Below are 16,641 nucleotides of genomic sequence, written 5' to 3' on the forward strand. Positions count from 1 at the left end.
AGACTCCAGACCGGGAATCGAACCCAGGACCTTCTTGCTGCAAGGCAACAGCTCTACCAACTGTGCCACTGAGCAGCCCTTGATTAAATTTCCTTTAATCTTTAATCATCTCATGTATAAGATGAGAAAGATTCTAGATGAAAATATTTTAAAGTTTTGTTGTTTTTGGTCTCTCAGAACTTTTTCATTCCTGAATGGGGAGCAAAAAATATTTGTGATGCGCAAAATTAAAATTTTATTATTTCTGACTTAGAAATTATAATTTTTTTTATTAATACAGGAAAGAAAGAAACCCGGATTGAAAACATTCTAGTTTCCAGTTAAGCATAAATATAATTTTAGCACTTTTACTGTTCGTGTTTTTCTTTTTATGGGGAATGCATATTATTTTTTTCCTCTGTGATGCATCCTATGCTTTAATGAAATATCCCGTAGTCATATCCCGTACTGCTTTTTTTAAATATAAACCAATGTGACGCTGATGAGTTGATTTCACTCAATCTAATTTGTCACGCATTTAATCACGATTTTAACTATCTAAAACTTCCTCTGCGTAAGCAGCAAAGCAAAGTTCAACGTGACGCGCATGTCCTCACCCTAATCGGTAGTGACGTCACTGTGCGTCGTATTTCTATTTTTACTCTACGAAAGCTTTGTTTAAACAGGGGTGCACCGGCAGTTTGAAACCACCCGGGAGGGAAAATAGTGGGGTATTAAAAAGTCTGAAAAGCTAAAGACAGAATCCCTTTGCGCTCTTTTTAAGTTTGCCTCTCATTATGCGCAATTGCTCACCAAGACAGACATGAAATGTGATTCCAGCAGTGTGATGCACTGGGCTGAAATTACCGCAGCGCGTCAAGCAGAAAGCCCTTCAGTTCTGACCCCGTTGATGGCAAATGCACATCCAGATTCTCTCACATGACCAGAACGAGCAACTGGTCAGATAGTTAACGGGGCTGAAAAGACAGAGCGATTTGCCGGAGACTTTTATATCTTGGAGACGGTAAGCATGATTGGGACTCCTGGCCGTCGTGACTTGTGGCAGTTTGCATGAAGATTGCGGATGCGCTCTTTCCAAGTCTGGATATTCAGGCGGAGGCACCATGGACGCAGCGGACGTAGTTGCTTCTTTGCTGATTTTGGGGATTATCGTCGTGTCGCTGCTCTCCAACGTTGTAGTGCTGATCTGTTTTCTGTACAACCCGGAGATCCGCAAGCAGGTGCCCGCTCTCTTCATCCTCAACTTGTCGTTCTGCAACCTGTTGCAGAGCGTGTCTAACATGCCTCTAACTTTGGTCGGGCTCGTCACTTCGGGGCACCCCGGCGGCAGCGGCTTCTGTCAGATCGTGGGTTTCCTCGACACTTTCCTCACCACGAACTCAATGCTCAGCATGGCAGCGCTCAGCATCGATAGGTGGGTGGCAGTGGTGTTCCCGCTGAGCTATCACTCGCGAATACGCCACAGGGATGCGGTACTGGCGCTGGCGTACACCTGGATACACTCGATGTGCTTCTCCGCGGTGGCCACCTGCCGCTCCTGGCTCGGGTACAACCACCTTTACGCGTCGTGCACCCTCTGCAGCGTCCGGGCAAAGGCGGCTGGGAAACAGTTCATTGTTTTCACAGTAGCTTTGCATTGTCTCACATTCCTCCTCACGCTGATCGTGATGTGCGTAACCTATCTGAAAGTGCTAAAAGTTGCAAGGTCTCACTGCAAGCGCATCGACGTGATCACGATGCAGACGTTGGTGCTGCTGGTGGATATTCACCCCAGGTAGAATTACAAAAAAATATCACACACTTGTCTGTCTGTCTGTCTGTCTGTCTGTCTGTCTGTCTGTCTGTCTGTCTGTCTGTCTGGCTGTCTGTCTGTCTGTCTGTCTGTCTGTCTGTCTGTCTGTCTGTCTGTCTATCTATCTATCTATCTATCTATCTATCTATCTATCTATCTATCTATCTATCTATCTATCTATCTATCTATCTATCTATCTATCTATCTATCTATCTGTCTGAAATAAAATCAATTTATCCACAAATAATCCACAAATTATTTATTTGTGGATAAGTAATTTATCCACAAATAATTGGATAAATTATTTGCCTTACCTGAATTAATACTTACCTTATTGTACATTTATGTGTTCAAATAATTTGATAAATATATGGAAATGTTGATATAGAAAAAAATAGATACCTGCAAAATATATACCTATATTAGGTATTATTTTCTTGTTCTGTGTGACAGCCATATGCAGTTCATTAAGTCTCAACCTGAGTGAGCCTGATAACCAAACACAAGTCCCCTCCCCAGCGAAGCTCACAGAAAAGGAAACCTTACAACTTAACCGAAGCATTAAGAGTTAATCTTATATTAACCTTTTAGAGTAGAGATATTAATTCAGGTCCAGTTTTAAGATTGTTTTTGACAGAATGTTTTTCATGGTGTTTCCAGTTTATCTGTAATCTCTGTGCAATGATCCATTCAGTCACTCTAAAGTGGTTCTCATACAATGAAACAATTGAAAATCCTCTTACTTGTATATTTACATAGCTGCAGTCTAAGTAAAATGCTGAGTTAAACTCCTGCAGCTAACTGTAACAGTGATTCATAGTTAAATCATAAAATAATACTTAATATTTTTTCAACCCCACAGGTCGTGCCACCCTGGACAGAATGACAAATTACCCGCATCATAGCTTATCAGTCATTACAGCCTGACATTAATCTATTTTATCTCAGCCTTTTGCATCAGAGTCAGTGTTTTAGGTTAAAATGCTAAAAAGAAGGTGATTGGTCTTCAGTGAAGTTACTGTGCAGGTTAACCAATCAGGTGCTTGAATCGATCGGATGAACCACAGGGCCAGTTTAAATAACTTCATCATAAAATGCAGCACATGATATATGAAATTATAAATAAACAATGATGACATCTTAATTTATATGACTTTAACATATAGTTTAGTTTAGTTTTAAAATATACATTTAAGCTAAGCTCAAGTGTTTCCAATTTATTTGTTCTTTCAGTTCACCAAAAGGACGTGACGAGTAAGAAAAAATTTATCAGAAAATGCAGTGCAAAGACAGCTGCTGTGTTCATGTCAGTTCCAAGTATTTATTTATCTATTTTTATTTCTGTTTAAAATTCCTCCATCATGTCTGCATGTCTCTTGTCATTGCTCTTGAAGTGGTGACGGTGCCTGTGTTGCCTTGGCAGTGTTCGCCAGAAATGCCTGGAGGAGCAGAAGCGCAGGAGGCAGAGGGCCACCAAGAAGATCAGTACATTTATCGGCACATTTGTGGTCTGTTTCACACCTTACGTCATTACAAGGTGAGCTGAAATCTCTGCCGCTTTATAGGGAGGATTTTGAGCGGGTGACCATGCGGGTGTTTATTGCATGGACGTTCTTATTGAACATCTGAACCTCTTTCCGAAGCACAGAAGTTAAAGTACATTTCTTATACACAACATCAGCAGGAATGTTAAAGAGTTCATATCCAGAGAAAACATAAATTAAATAAAGTAGGCTTCCTGGATGAGTTACAATCAGTAGAATTATCACTTTCAGAGTTTCCATTGACATTTAAAACATTTAGGCTGTCACATCTTCATTATGTCCCAGTTTTCAATGGATGAGAAACATAATGCTTGTCATTATGTTTCTCCTCCATAAGAGATGAGAAACATAATGATGTTTGACCACCACCAACAGTGGTTTGCACTCCTGTCAAACCACTGAAGTGCAGTGGTTTGAGAGGCTTAAATTGATTTTGTTATTTTCCCTATGTTGACTTCAAACAACCGTTCATTTTAATTACCAGTGATTCCAGGCAGAAACAACGTCAGCTTCTGGACTGAAGCAATGACACAATATTTCTTATGTATTTCTACCTATGTATTTCTTCTGTCTGCATTTTGCCTTTCAGACTCTTCAATGTGTTGTGAAAGTGTTTATTACTCCTGGACGTTTTCACATGCTGCCATGTTACAGCCTCAAACTTTAATGTATTTCAAAAGGATTTTGCACACATTTTTATTATATTTAGGTTTAATCTTGAACTAGACTCTAGCAAATGTATATGAAGTCATTTTATTGTAGCATTAGCTCTATATTAAGGGATGTGTTTTGCATGTTAACGTTTCATTTTGGTCTCTTATCAGAGCCCTTCCCTTCCCTGTGTTTGATGTGTCCCCCGAATGACTGCAGAAAGCTGCAGTGGGATTTGTCATGGCTTTCTTTCAACAATGGCATCTGTCTTCTAACTCTACCATAGAGACTAGATTTGCCAGATTAATACTATTCTTGGTCAAGTTTTGGTAGGTTTGGAGTTGTGCCACTGAAGATGGCCTGTTTTAATCCAAAGATTAAAACAGACCTAAGCCTGTTTTAATCTGCACAAATGTAATCCTGACATGTCTGTTGTGTTCCTAGGTCTTCATGAAGTTACTTGTTTTTTAGTGCTCCATAACAAATTACTGAGGACTTCACAGAGCATCTTTATATATGCTGATGATACCTAAACTTAAAATAAGATTGATCTGCACATGTTTGCTTCGCTTCGCTTAGTAATTAGTAAAGATTTACTTTTGTTTAGGGGTTTCAGAACATAGGGAGTTAAGTACAAATATGTGCCAACTACAAAATTTTATCACACTTGTATTATTTTAACCTACACGTCACAATTACGTCCTTCAATTTGTTCTTTGACCTAAAATTACAATAAATACCTTATAATTTGTGTTTGTAACATGACAAAATGCAAAATAGTTCAAAGGGTACAAGTACTTACACAAGAATGTTGTGACTTTTCTATCCTTATTTTTTCTTTTTCTTTTTCTGCTATAGTATTGTAGAGCTCTTCTCCCCAGGGCCCATAAACCCTCACTGGGGAGTCTTCTCTAAATGCCTGGCCTACAGCAAGGCAGCCAGTGACCCGTTTGTCTACTCACTGCTGCGTTACCAGTACAGGAAGACCTGCAGCCTGCTGGCCAATAAAGCTCTCAAGAGGAGATCTCTGAACTCCTCCACCTTCACGGTAGAAAACAAAGCTCGGACTACTGCAGCCAATTCCAACCCAACGGTCAGTATCCAACCACCAACTAACAAACCACTCAGCCAATGAAGGCAATCATATGTAGAGATGTTTATCAAACTCAAGACGGCTGATTGATCTCTTTGGAGCATCAGAGCTCAAAACGTGTGCCTCTCAGTTGTTCGCCGGGGAACAAGGCTGGTAATACTCTACATCTATTTTTATAGACAAAATAGGTTCATGAAAACATCTGAGGCAAACATGTTGTGTCTCTTTATAATGCCTGACTCACTGAGCTGCGCATTTGTTCCTGCACAAAGCATAATTCTTTCAAAAGTAGGTCACAAAAAAACCCACTCTTTTTTTTAATCATAGTCACAGTTGTCTTTTTTGTTGGTTGCCGGTTAGAAAACCTTGCAAGGTCTTACATAGATGTATACACACAGACGCCCACACACGCACACCTTACAACCTCCAATCTATGGGCAAAAATGCTTCATTGTGTCATTTTTATTTTCACAATCTCAAGATTGTAGAATACAATACTACGTTGACTCAATGTAATGCCATGAGGAAGTTCTTTTGCCCATGTCTTAATCACAGTGTGGAATGTGTGCATGTGGATCATTTGTGGATGCATGTATATGTAAAAACATGCATACAAATTTCTGATGTTTTAACACTGTCTGCAATTTTAGCTCTGAAAACAAGTGTAGCTCTTTAACTTATGCATAGATTATTATGGCATTACTTTCCCAATAACTTTGTAGCCTCTTTTTGAATTTGCTTCAAGTGAAAATAGTATAAAGAAAGCAACACTTTCACTAAAGGACAAGGTGCCTTTTATGGTAACTACAGGGTATAAGACCCCCATTGCTCTAATATTAGAGAGGAGTATCTGCAGGAGTATTTCCTTGTACCATAGTGGCTCTTATGTACTTATGCAGTCTGAAAATACACTGATTAGTCCATTGTTTGTATAACTGTGTTAAATTCATTTTTACCTCAGTAACAATTTATTATTATTATTAATATGTCGGAGAATTATGTCGGAGAATTTGCTGTCCATAGAAAGTACAGCAGTGGTATTGTGCACTAAACTGAGGGTTTTTATTGAAACCCCTGTAGATTGTGACTGTAAAGTGTAACTTATGAAGTGCCTTTTAGATGATGAATTCTAGTTTAATCAAAACACAACAGATCAGATCTTATAAATATTTTCTCAGTATTTTGTTGTTTGGTTGAATACCGTATTTTGTGATGCAACCTCATTGTTGAACTCAGAGCTCCTTCTACACTTGATGATTCTCCTGTTTAATACTTGTGAAAAGCCTTTAATGTAATCTTTTGATAAATTATCTTTAGTGTAGTCAAAACTTCTCATATTATTATTTTTTTGGAACAATTTCACTGGTGTTTAATTATTAACCTCTTTTGTCAATATATTGTACAACCTCTTTTTGCTAGTGGGAAAGCACTTAGTCTTCTATTTTCAACTGTATTTATGCCTGGGGACTGAAGTTGCAGTGAAATTCATATTCAAATGCAATTCAAAACTATTTTATTAATCCCAAAGGCAAATTAAATAAGACCATTTATGTCTGGTAAGCAATTTTTGTTTTGATTTGGTCAGAAATTTTGGATAAGCCTGATGCTGAAAGATTTTAGCATAATGGTTTTTAGTTTCACTTAGCAAGGACAAATAGTTTTTGTGGAAAATATCCTTATTTTTTCAAAGAGATTTAGAATAAATACACTTCAACAAGGTTCCTACTGCCGTTGGAAGAGAAACAGGACCACAGCATGATGGGTCCTTTGCCATACTTCACATTAAGTATGTTGTGCTTTCCCACACTATACTGCAATAATTCTAACAGTGAGCTTTTTTTCCCTTACCATCCCTCTTCAAAGCGGGGAAAAAAAATATTTTCTTTTCCCCCTTTTTAGGAGTAGCTAAGATAAATAGGTCTCAGTGTCATGTCATATGTAAGCAATGAGCTATTTTCAGTTTTCTGTTAAAAGTTGTCCAATTTTTATCTAAAATGTCCTGGTATTTTAAGCAGTTTGTGATTCCTTGCAGTTTATTAAGTTTCCCTCGCCTGTGAGGAGAGAAACCAGGCCTTAAAGAGTCTCAGTAGGGTGCTTTTCTACACTTTGCTGCAATTAACTTTAGATTTTTTTTTTTCCACCTGGCTTACTGTTCTTCTCCCTGTGTGTGGAATGTTCTCTTCAAGCAACATAAATAAAAGTCTAACTGGAAAAAACAATTCGGGGGTGGGAGGTTCGATAAGTGTGGCACTGGTGTGTTCGTTGAAAACAAAAACAAAACAAAAAATTGCATTTTTTCAAAAAGGTGAAAAAGAAGTGCTTAAGTTGACAGTAGTTTTATCAGCGTAATTGTACACTACTGCAATACAAGATGAATATATCTGAAGCCTTCTTACAAGTCTTTAACAGGGGTGTCAATAAGTGTGCAGGTTCTGTATGATGAAATGTTATTTGAATGTGGTAGCAACTAGAGTAAGTGACATTCCAGCTCAAGCATCTCAAGAGGGGCTGAGTTATATCTACAATGTAAAAAGGTAGTTATTTTTGACAACACTGGGAAAACAGCATGTTGTTACTGTGACAGTATGGAGCCTTTAAAAAGGCTTAAAAGCTATTTATTTTTGTCTAACTGTGTCTGATTTTTTTGCTAAATGCATTGGTGACAATAATGCAATAAATGCTGTGCATTTTGACATTTTGAAAGCTCACTGGTTTTCTTTTGTAAGTTAACGTATTTTTATTGTAACTTTGTGATTTTAATGACGGACAAGAGAAAGAGATAGCTTTAGTGAATTTGAGCAATGCATTACTTACACATAAGTGTGCCGTGGTCTCTTCTCTCCCACGCTGATTAAGTTTAAGAGAAGAAAATAATTTAATAATTACCGCTGTTAACTTGGCAGCAGAACAAAGCCTTTTCACAGAACCATTATGATTCAAAGCTAAACGCTTTTTAATTACAGAACAGCTAGCAAGCTAAAAATAAACACAGCTAGGAAAGCCAGGCAGAGGTAAGCATATTTTTATTTTTATTTTTTGGTTATGAATATAATGCATTATTTTCATGTAGTCATACTCTGCATAAATAAAATGAAATTATATTAAGATATAAAGTGATACTTGTCAGAAGTCACACCTGCCTCCAGTAATTCTCATTACTGGGTAAAAGCTCAGCTGTTCCAAAGCAGAGCACACCAACCGAGAGCAATTAGTAGAAAGTATTCAGAAAGTTTGAAAGGATCCCCTGCCTGGAGGTGTGCGTGGACGACATTTCCCTCAGAGACTCAGTGTGTGGGTGAGAAGCAGACGGAAATCTGCCATACATAAAACGCCGCACCCTTATCATTAAGGCACAGAGTGTGGGAAGCACAAGAAACCGAAGGAGTAAGGAAACTAAGATGAGAGAGGAAATTTACTTCATGCCACCTGAACAACAAGATTTTACTCCTTACTTAAAGTGTATAAAAGGTCTCTAAGGCTCAATGTCATCTTTAAGCAGAAATCAATGGGAGCTTTACACTTCGGTTGACTAAAGGGCTGCCATTAGACTTCATCAGAGATTAGTGCAGTCTCTACTACCTTGTGCATTCGGGATAAGATGATTAAAACAAGTCAGAGTGGAGCTTCAGATGGCATTTTTTTCTACATAAATCAAAACACTCTTGCTTTAAATTTATGTAAAGTGACTGATTTGTTATGCAGTTAAAATTTCAGTCTGAACAACAGAAGCAACGACTTGCTTTTACAGCTATTTGATATTTGTTTTTTCAAATTAGCTCAGTGAAAAATAAATTGGCAGTCAGACCTCCAGAGTAATTGGAGTCAGTCATGTGCAGCATCTTCCTTTAATCAGCAGCGACAACATCGAACTCAATGTGTTACAAATCCTCCTCCACACAGACAACCCTGAGCAGTGTGATCTCTTTAACGACTCTCTCCCATCTGAAATTCCAGCCGAACACTTCTGCAGGTTTGCTCATTAAACAGGAATAAGTTTCATACTACACCAGATAAAGCACAACAAATAACTTTGCCTCTATAAAGCGCACAGCTACTGTGAATACACTACACTGCAAGGCTCCTCTCTTGCCTGTCTTGTTTTCCTTCACGTGATTCTTCAACATCCAGGATATCGTCAAGTAAACATAATGGATCAAGTGCTCTCAAATAATCTGAATCATGGGAATGTTAAACTCAAATGTCATAGCTCCCCCATGCCCTCGAGCAAACAGGCTGAGACTGCATACAGATTGCCCAAATAAAGACCATCTATTTTCGTCCAGGAATGCTGCATGTTAGATTGTTTTTCTTCCCTTACTCCCTTGCTGCAGTGATTTAGGGGTAGCACTTGCCTGCACAAACAAAAACTGATGGATGATTTATTTAATCAGAATGCTGAGTTCTTGCTGTTGGGACAAAGGCTGGATAGTTTTAAGAAATTGCTATTTCAAAACTTGTGGCCTGGTTTGGTGGGTTACGGAAGAGACTCAGACTGCCAATTTGAACAGCAGAATAACTTGATTAAACTTCACTAAAGTTCCTCTACATGCTGAGTTAAGTAAGAATAAGACGGAGTGAGGATCCTGTACAATAGTGTTAACATCAAAGAGTTGTGTGTGTATAACAGCTTTAGTTAACAGTATAAACTATTTTATTCTGCTGGGTTCTTTCAGGGGTTCTTTGTTGTCTACATACTTCAGTGAGTCTTTGTTGCCCATGACCCTGTGACCCTTCCTTCCTTGAACCATGTAGATGCTGACCACTTCACCTCGGGAACACATCACAAGAGCTGCGGTTTTACAGTTGTTGAGTTGTCACGACATGGCTTTCAGAACAAAATGTCCACTTCCTCCCTAACATGCACCGCATACTTCAGAGTCTACAAAATGAGAAGTATTCAATGTTTTTGATCTCACCTGTCCATGGTCACAGTGTTATACATAATCTGTAATTTAGATATCCACATTAAATCATTTATAAATGCATGTTTTAACACAGAATTAACCTAAAATTAAATGCAATTCACAGGTTCACTGTAAGACAGGTTGTTGCCGAGTTGAAGCACCTTGAAAATTACCAATTAAACCAAATCAGGTTGTGAGAGAGTAGAGGAGAATATATCATTCACTAATTATTTTTTTTATTATTGTTAATATTCTGCAAGTGTAAACAATGAAGGAGAAGTGATAGATCTGATATCATGTGTAATCAGCCATAAGGAGAAAGCCTCCACCACATGTTTACGTCCTCAGTTGAAATGTCAGACATATATTACACTGATTGCATGGCAGGTGTGTTACACTCCAGCCATCTGTTTAGGAAGTGTGTCAAGGTAAGCTTTGTTTCAGTAGTTTGTTTTTCTGAATCAGTGATGAAGAGGTGAGGCTCAATGTCTTTACAAGCATCTGGCCACTGGACAGCTCATCGTTCCTCTGATCAGTGTCTTTGTGCTGCTGGTGCAGCCATGAGGCACCAGCGCTACGTGTTTTCTGCCGAAATGGCGTCACATTGTCAGATAGCACTGCCTGGATATTGTGAATTTGCTTTGACATTAGGTGACATGGATATTGCTTTGTAGATGTTTGTCTTTCTGACTCAATAGCTGAGTTGATTACTAGGCATTGCTTGCAGTCCAGAAGATGGTGTCTAACCCCAGATCTGCCTTGATGGAGGTCCTATGCCTTCCTCTGTGGATGAACATGATCTGTGGCCTCATCAGGGCGCTGCATTGACTCATAGTTAATCACCATTTGACTGACGGGTGCAGCATTGGCTGTGTTACTCACTTGTTTGCTCAGTGCGCTACCTCCTAAGGGACTGTGGGCGGGGCTTATTCTGAGCTCATGTCTCCACAAAACTGCAACTGTTTTGTTGATGTGAAAATTATCTTAATATTTGCTTAATTTAACTATTTTGATTAGTAAAACTTAAAGGGTAATATATTATATATATATATATTTTTTTTTTTGTGAGCAGGTGCAAATCTCAACAGTACCTGGTGGTGGATTTCTTTCAACCAGTTTGTACTGGTAAGCACACTAGCTGACTTTTGTAATGTTTGGATATTTTGTTTGGCTACTAGTCTACCTTAGCATTTAAACGTGTTCAAGTTTCAGGACTGGTCACAGAAGTAACCACTTTGTTTCTGTGTGAATCTTTGCTTATGTGAAAATGCCTTTATGAACAAATATTCTTGATCTCTAAAATTAATCAAAATTGAATAAATCAAAGATCTCCAGAAAGAAAAACGCATGTATCCAACTGCATACAGATACAAGCATCTACTGATGCTTATTGTGATTATTATTATCATCATTTACTCTTTAACTTAGTTATATTAAATGTATTTATGATGGATAATTTCAGTAAATACTTTTTTAGTCAGTGGTGAAGTTGTTCTGTTTAATCTATTCATTGTTTTTAATTATGGTAAACTATATAAACTCATTATTGTTTAAATCAACAAGTTCACTTACAAATCTGAGCCAAATCCGAGGATCAATTGAATTAGATCAATTCAATTTTTTTATTTTTATTTTTCAAAGAGAAAACTAATTCATGTCAGAAAACCTGAGGAATATATGTGGCAGATGAAGACTTTTTTGGAGTGCTTTAAATCTACATTTCCTGATTTTTTTTAATGCAGTTCAAGTCAACTGTTGATTATTGGGATATTCGAAGCCGACTCTACTACATCACTTTGTGGCAGCAGCAGAGTAACGCCGTCCTGAATCACAAAGAAAATATCTGTGCAAGACTATTTCAGAAATGTGATTAAATGAAAGCCACGAGAAAGAATGAATTTCTCAGAAAACCGACATATCTTAGCAATGGTCAAGTCTTTTAATTTAAAATGCCAAAATAAATCTATTGCTTTAGTACAATTTCTGCTGTTATGCAAACTTTGTTTACCAAGACTAATAAAAGTCAGGATCACTGATTCATCATTTAAAAAACTTGTTGTAAATGCCTGCTAACAATAAAATGTTTTTTTGTTTTGTTTTTTTATGGCAAATTCAACTCCATGTAGAGAGAATTGTGTCAGATGTTGTGGAATAATAATAGATTGCTGGTTCTGCCAGCTGTTTGGAGAGCGTTGCTTCCGCTGCGTAACGAGAGCAGGATGTTTGTGGCTTCAGTCTTCACCGTGAGTCATCTCCAACCACCTGCTTAATGACCAGGAAATATAGCAATGGGGAAAATTGTGGCGAACGTGTTACCTAGAAGAAAAACAGGAAAAGCTTTATCAAAAGTGACCACAGCCAACATTGTAGCTGAACCACCAAATTCTTTGGTGGTAAGGTCGTTCATGTGGTTAATCTTTTAGATAATTTCAGTAAAAATAAGTAAGACAAAACAGTTTTACAGGTTTTTTCATAATTGTGAAAGAGTACGCACTGTATAGAAACATGTTTTCTTATCCAGTGTTTCATCGGCTGCTTTGAAAAGCTTAATATCAGCAACTGATGCTGTTTATGTAAATGGGTGCAGCTTTACAACTCAGGGATGTGCTAATCCAACCCCAGGTTAAAATCCACCACCTACACACATTCACAATGCTTCTACAAGCATTTTGGAATGATTGAGTTCAGTGGATTCTATGGCAAAGTGACAAAGTGACACCTGGACAATAAGTCCAGTTTAGTTAGACGGGTCAAATATGTTTTCCGCATATCAGGACGTGAGAAGACGGACCGTGATCTCTGACCTTAAAGGTAATTAACTTCTTCTTGAGTTCATCAGCAAGATTTGCAGCTTATAAAGGCCACCCAAATTTGTCTTTTCATTTTCAATCCTTTTCAACCGTTTCATAAGAGACTTACAATATCACATAATCTGACCTAAAAACCCAATTAGCTTAATTTTTTGTGTTCAAAGTCTTAAACTTATCTGAATCCTGTGATGCCCAGCACAAGAAATTCTGTCTTGGATGTCTACGTCTTTACTGACCTTTTTGTCTCCAGTTTGCATGCTGCCCATGTTTCCCCATCCTGCCAAGTATACAAAGCACATATTCAGACTTGTGCCTCCCTCTGCACCCGTGCAGCTCTGCATACAAACTCCCCGCACCCTCCAAAATGAGTTAATTCATGCTGAAATCATTCATTTGTTGGGGGCATTTATGAGGTAATTGTCATATTGATTTTGAACTGGAGCAATCAGTTCAAAAATCCCCTTAAATTCTGTTTTTTTATTTCTGGACCACTGATGTTTTCAGTCACAGGGCCTTCTCTGCAAATATATTTCCACTCTATCAAATTGAAGCACCATGGTGTTTTTGGTGATTTGCTCTAAAACACCCGATGAACCCCAGGCTGTAAAGTGATCCTGTAAAATAAATCTGACAGATATTTCTGTCTCTTTCATTATCTTTGTGAGCTGCACTGAAGAATGTGTGTGATAGCCCTTCTGTCAAAGACACCCACCTAATCTGGCTTCAGGTGCTATTTAAAATCTTAGCTAGCGATAATTCAAACCACAGACAGGCACTTTCAAACTGACACAGAAAAAGTGTCTCATATTTAAAGCCATTTATGCTCACAAAAGGTCAAGGTAGAAGATAAGACACCACTCAGTTTCAATATATTTTCACAGACAGCATTTCACACCCTAAGATAAAAGATTCAATACTGGAGAGACTGTAGTCACAAGTAATAGGATGTGACCGTCCTTCACTGACAACATATGTCTACTTCCTGTCTTACAATTTGTCATGTCAATCAGCAAGGAAAAAACAGAAGAGGAATTTAAGAAAACCGTCTTTAAAAGAGAGAGAAAAAAAAGTCCAACTGATTGGGCTGGGAATCTATGCAGAGGGAATGAGATAAATCTGTGCAATTATCGTTTTAGCCGTCTGAGAGCCCTCGGCTTAGGGAAAATCCATCGTGTCATTTCATTAGTAAAACCTCAGCAGTGAAAAGATGCAAACACAATGGGACCACTTTCTTGAGGATTGTGGTTTCCACATGAATAAGTCTCTCTCACAGTGGTCAAATGAACATGCCAGCAGAAAAAAAAGGAGATTTTATGTCATGTGGGAACACAAGACAAAAATTACTAAGAAAAATCTAAATGTGTTTAGGGGATTTGTTGGGTGCCAAACTTACTGTGCAAATAAAGAACAAAGTATAGATCATGTTATAAAAACTGTGGCTGCATCATTTGTGGAAACAAATGCTCCTCAGCAAGAATGGGCAAAATTCTGTTATTTCTGCAGCTGGACTTCAGAGCAGATGCTTATCATTTTACCCTGGTAAATAAGTTGTTTTTTTTATCATCCACATGACACTTCCGGGTGTAAAGGTGAGACCACAATCACCAGAGTTACCTTCGCACCTCCAGGTCAAATCACAACACAAAACAGTTGTGCACACAGACCACATACTGTGTATATAACTGCAGCCTGGCACAACTTTCTGGAAAAAGGAAAATGAAATAGAAAAAAGAAAACAAAACAAACAAAAAAAAATGAATAGTCTGTAATCAGAGGAGACCTGGCTTTTAATTTAACTCCTGAAAAATAAATGATAAAAGATTAGAAGTCCATCACATACCTGTAAAAGATGTACTGATGCTTTGATGTATTTTTGAGAAAGGTACACAGGTTTTCTACTTCAATATCTTCTTAAACCTAATGTTTTCCTAGTAGGTCTGTAAAGTGTTCAACAGGACAATGGCAGGACTAATTAGGCATTACCCATAACAGCTTGACCACACAGGCATGTTATGCATGCTTGCCTGGCCTGTTTCCAGTTAAGATTTTTCGCCACAAAAACTATACAGTAAGGTGTATCATTACCCTTTAATGATGCATCTCATAAACAGTGTCCAACTGAAAACCTGTAATGAGCAACAATTTTTTTATGCTTAATGTGCATTATATAATATATTTATACGTATTTTATACAACACTATATACTGATCGTAATAAAAGTTTAAAAAATATTTTACTTTATTTGCTTTTTAAAAATGGTTACAGGAAGTAACTAATAATTCTTTCTTTCCCTCCCTCCTCCTGAGACAAGACAAGGTAATCTTCTCTTTATCCAGGCCCCCTGCAATCCTCCACAAATACACAGACATAGACCATGGATGAATAGATTTTACTGTAACACATCAACAATTCAGATGTTTGTTGAAAAAGCATTAAGGGTAGTGGTCATGCTATTTATTCAGCAATAAATGCAAGTGGTACAGTGCTCACATATCCTGTCCACACAGGTTAATAGTTTGAAATAATTCAGCAAAATTTTTATTTATTTATTTATTTATTTCTATTTTACTGGGAAAGTAAGTGAGTCCTGCAGAAGACTGCCCTATTGTGCAACCAAATGAGATAGTGGGATGAGTTTCCTCTCCCTGAAATTGAAGTCATAGCAGAGTTCAACCGTGACTGATTGCCTCTGCCTGGGCTCTGTAGTATACACGGACTTATCTATAACAGTCCTTTACTGTCTGAGGAAGCGTAAAATTATGCTGCTCAATGTTTCCAACTTGTGTTGCTGCTGATCGGTATTGAGGGAAAAGCTGATCCTTTAGCCTCCACATGAAAACAAGGAAAAATCCTATTAAGACACTAATAACTGCCTTAAAACAAACAAACAAATAATAATATTATTATTATTATTATTAATAATAAGAATAAGAATAAGAATAATAAAAAAACAAAGCTGGCTTGTAAACTTTTTTCCCACAGAATGAAAATCCTCGTTGTAATAATTTTATCAGATGAGTTGAAATGTTTACACTATTCCATCTCCATCTCTTCAAAAGACTACAGTCAAGGTGCATTTGTTTATCTTGCTAAACCATGTAATGCTGTCATTTTTCTGTCATAGTCTTCAGTGTGATTAAGCTCCAATCATCTACTTAGTCTGTCAAATTTTAGGTCTGAATTCTTGACCTTTATAGAGGAAAAACTCTTCAATATGCTGGTAGATAAAAGAAGAACTCTCAAATCATAAATGATGAACTGAATCTGTTATAATTGAGAGTTAAAATGAAAATACCGACTTTCATCTAAGAGGGAAAAATTCAAAATCTCAAAACCAGGCCTGACTTACTTAAAGAAATAAATAACACACTATAACATACAGAAAAGAGCTAAAGATAAAACTGAACGTTTACTTGCTAACTGTTCAAAAGACTTTCCTTTTCATATTCATATATGAATCTTTTTGGAGGACATCGAGTCCTAACATGTAAGACTCAAGGACCAATTTTAAAAAAAAGAAAGAAAAGAAGAAGCATGAACATTTTGTTCATAAGAGTGATTCAACCTCAAGTCAGATTATTCGTCTTATCACTGTGAGGGTGAACTGTCATATAATTAGATGAATTGGGCTGGATTAGTCATAGGACCAGATGTCTTTATTTCATGTTTTCAAGACTGATGCTGATGTCAATGCTAAATTAAAAATGAGTGTTATGAAAGATAAATGATTTTTTTTTTTTTCTAAAAAATTTTTTTCTAATTTGCCACCACCAAGATCTGTTTTGCCAAATACTTGTTTGAAATGTTTAGATGCAGAAGATGACTGAAATTATTTCAATGGAAGGAA

General features: G+C 37.4%; 1 protein-coding gene across 1 annotated transcript; it reads left to right on the forward strand.

The window, feature by feature from the left end:
* On the forward strand, window positions 1-7,773 carry LOC122842149 (G-protein coupled receptor 26-like). The gene is made up of 3 exons (XM_044135763.1): window positions 1-1,774; window positions 3,216-3,329; window positions 4,846-7,773. The coding sequence occupies exons 1-3, from the start codon at window positions 1,104-1,106 to the stop codon at window positions 5,120-5,122; spliced, it is 1,062 nt and encodes a 353-aa protein (XP_043991698.1). The 5' UTR covers window positions 1-1,103; the 3' UTR covers window positions 5,123-7,773.
* The last annotated feature ends 8,868 nt before the right edge of the window (window positions 7,774-16,641 follow it).

Source organism: Gambusia affinis, linkage group LG13 (genome assembly GCF_019740435.1).
Source record: "Gambusia affinis linkage group LG13, SWU_Gaff_1.0, whole genome shotgun sequence".
In the NCBI taxonomy this organism is placed as follows: domain Eukaryota; kingdom Metazoa; phylum Chordata; class Actinopteri; order Cyprinodontiformes; family Poeciliidae; genus Gambusia; species Gambusia affinis.

Excerpts from the sequence above, each read along its gene's own strand:
- LOC122842149 (XM_044135763.1), top strand. The coding sequence starts at position 1,104 with ATGGACGCAGCGGACGTAGTTGCTTCTTTGCTGATTTTGGGGATTATC. Across the intron at positions 1,775-3,215 it reads CTGGTGGATATTCACCCCAG|TGTTCGCCAGAAATGCCTGG; the intron begins GTAGAATTACAA and ends TTGCCTTGGCAG. Across the intron at positions 3,330-4,845 it reads ACACCTTACGTCATTACAAG|TATTGTAGAGCTCTTCTCCC; the intron begins GTGAGCTGAAAT and ends TTTCTGCTATAG.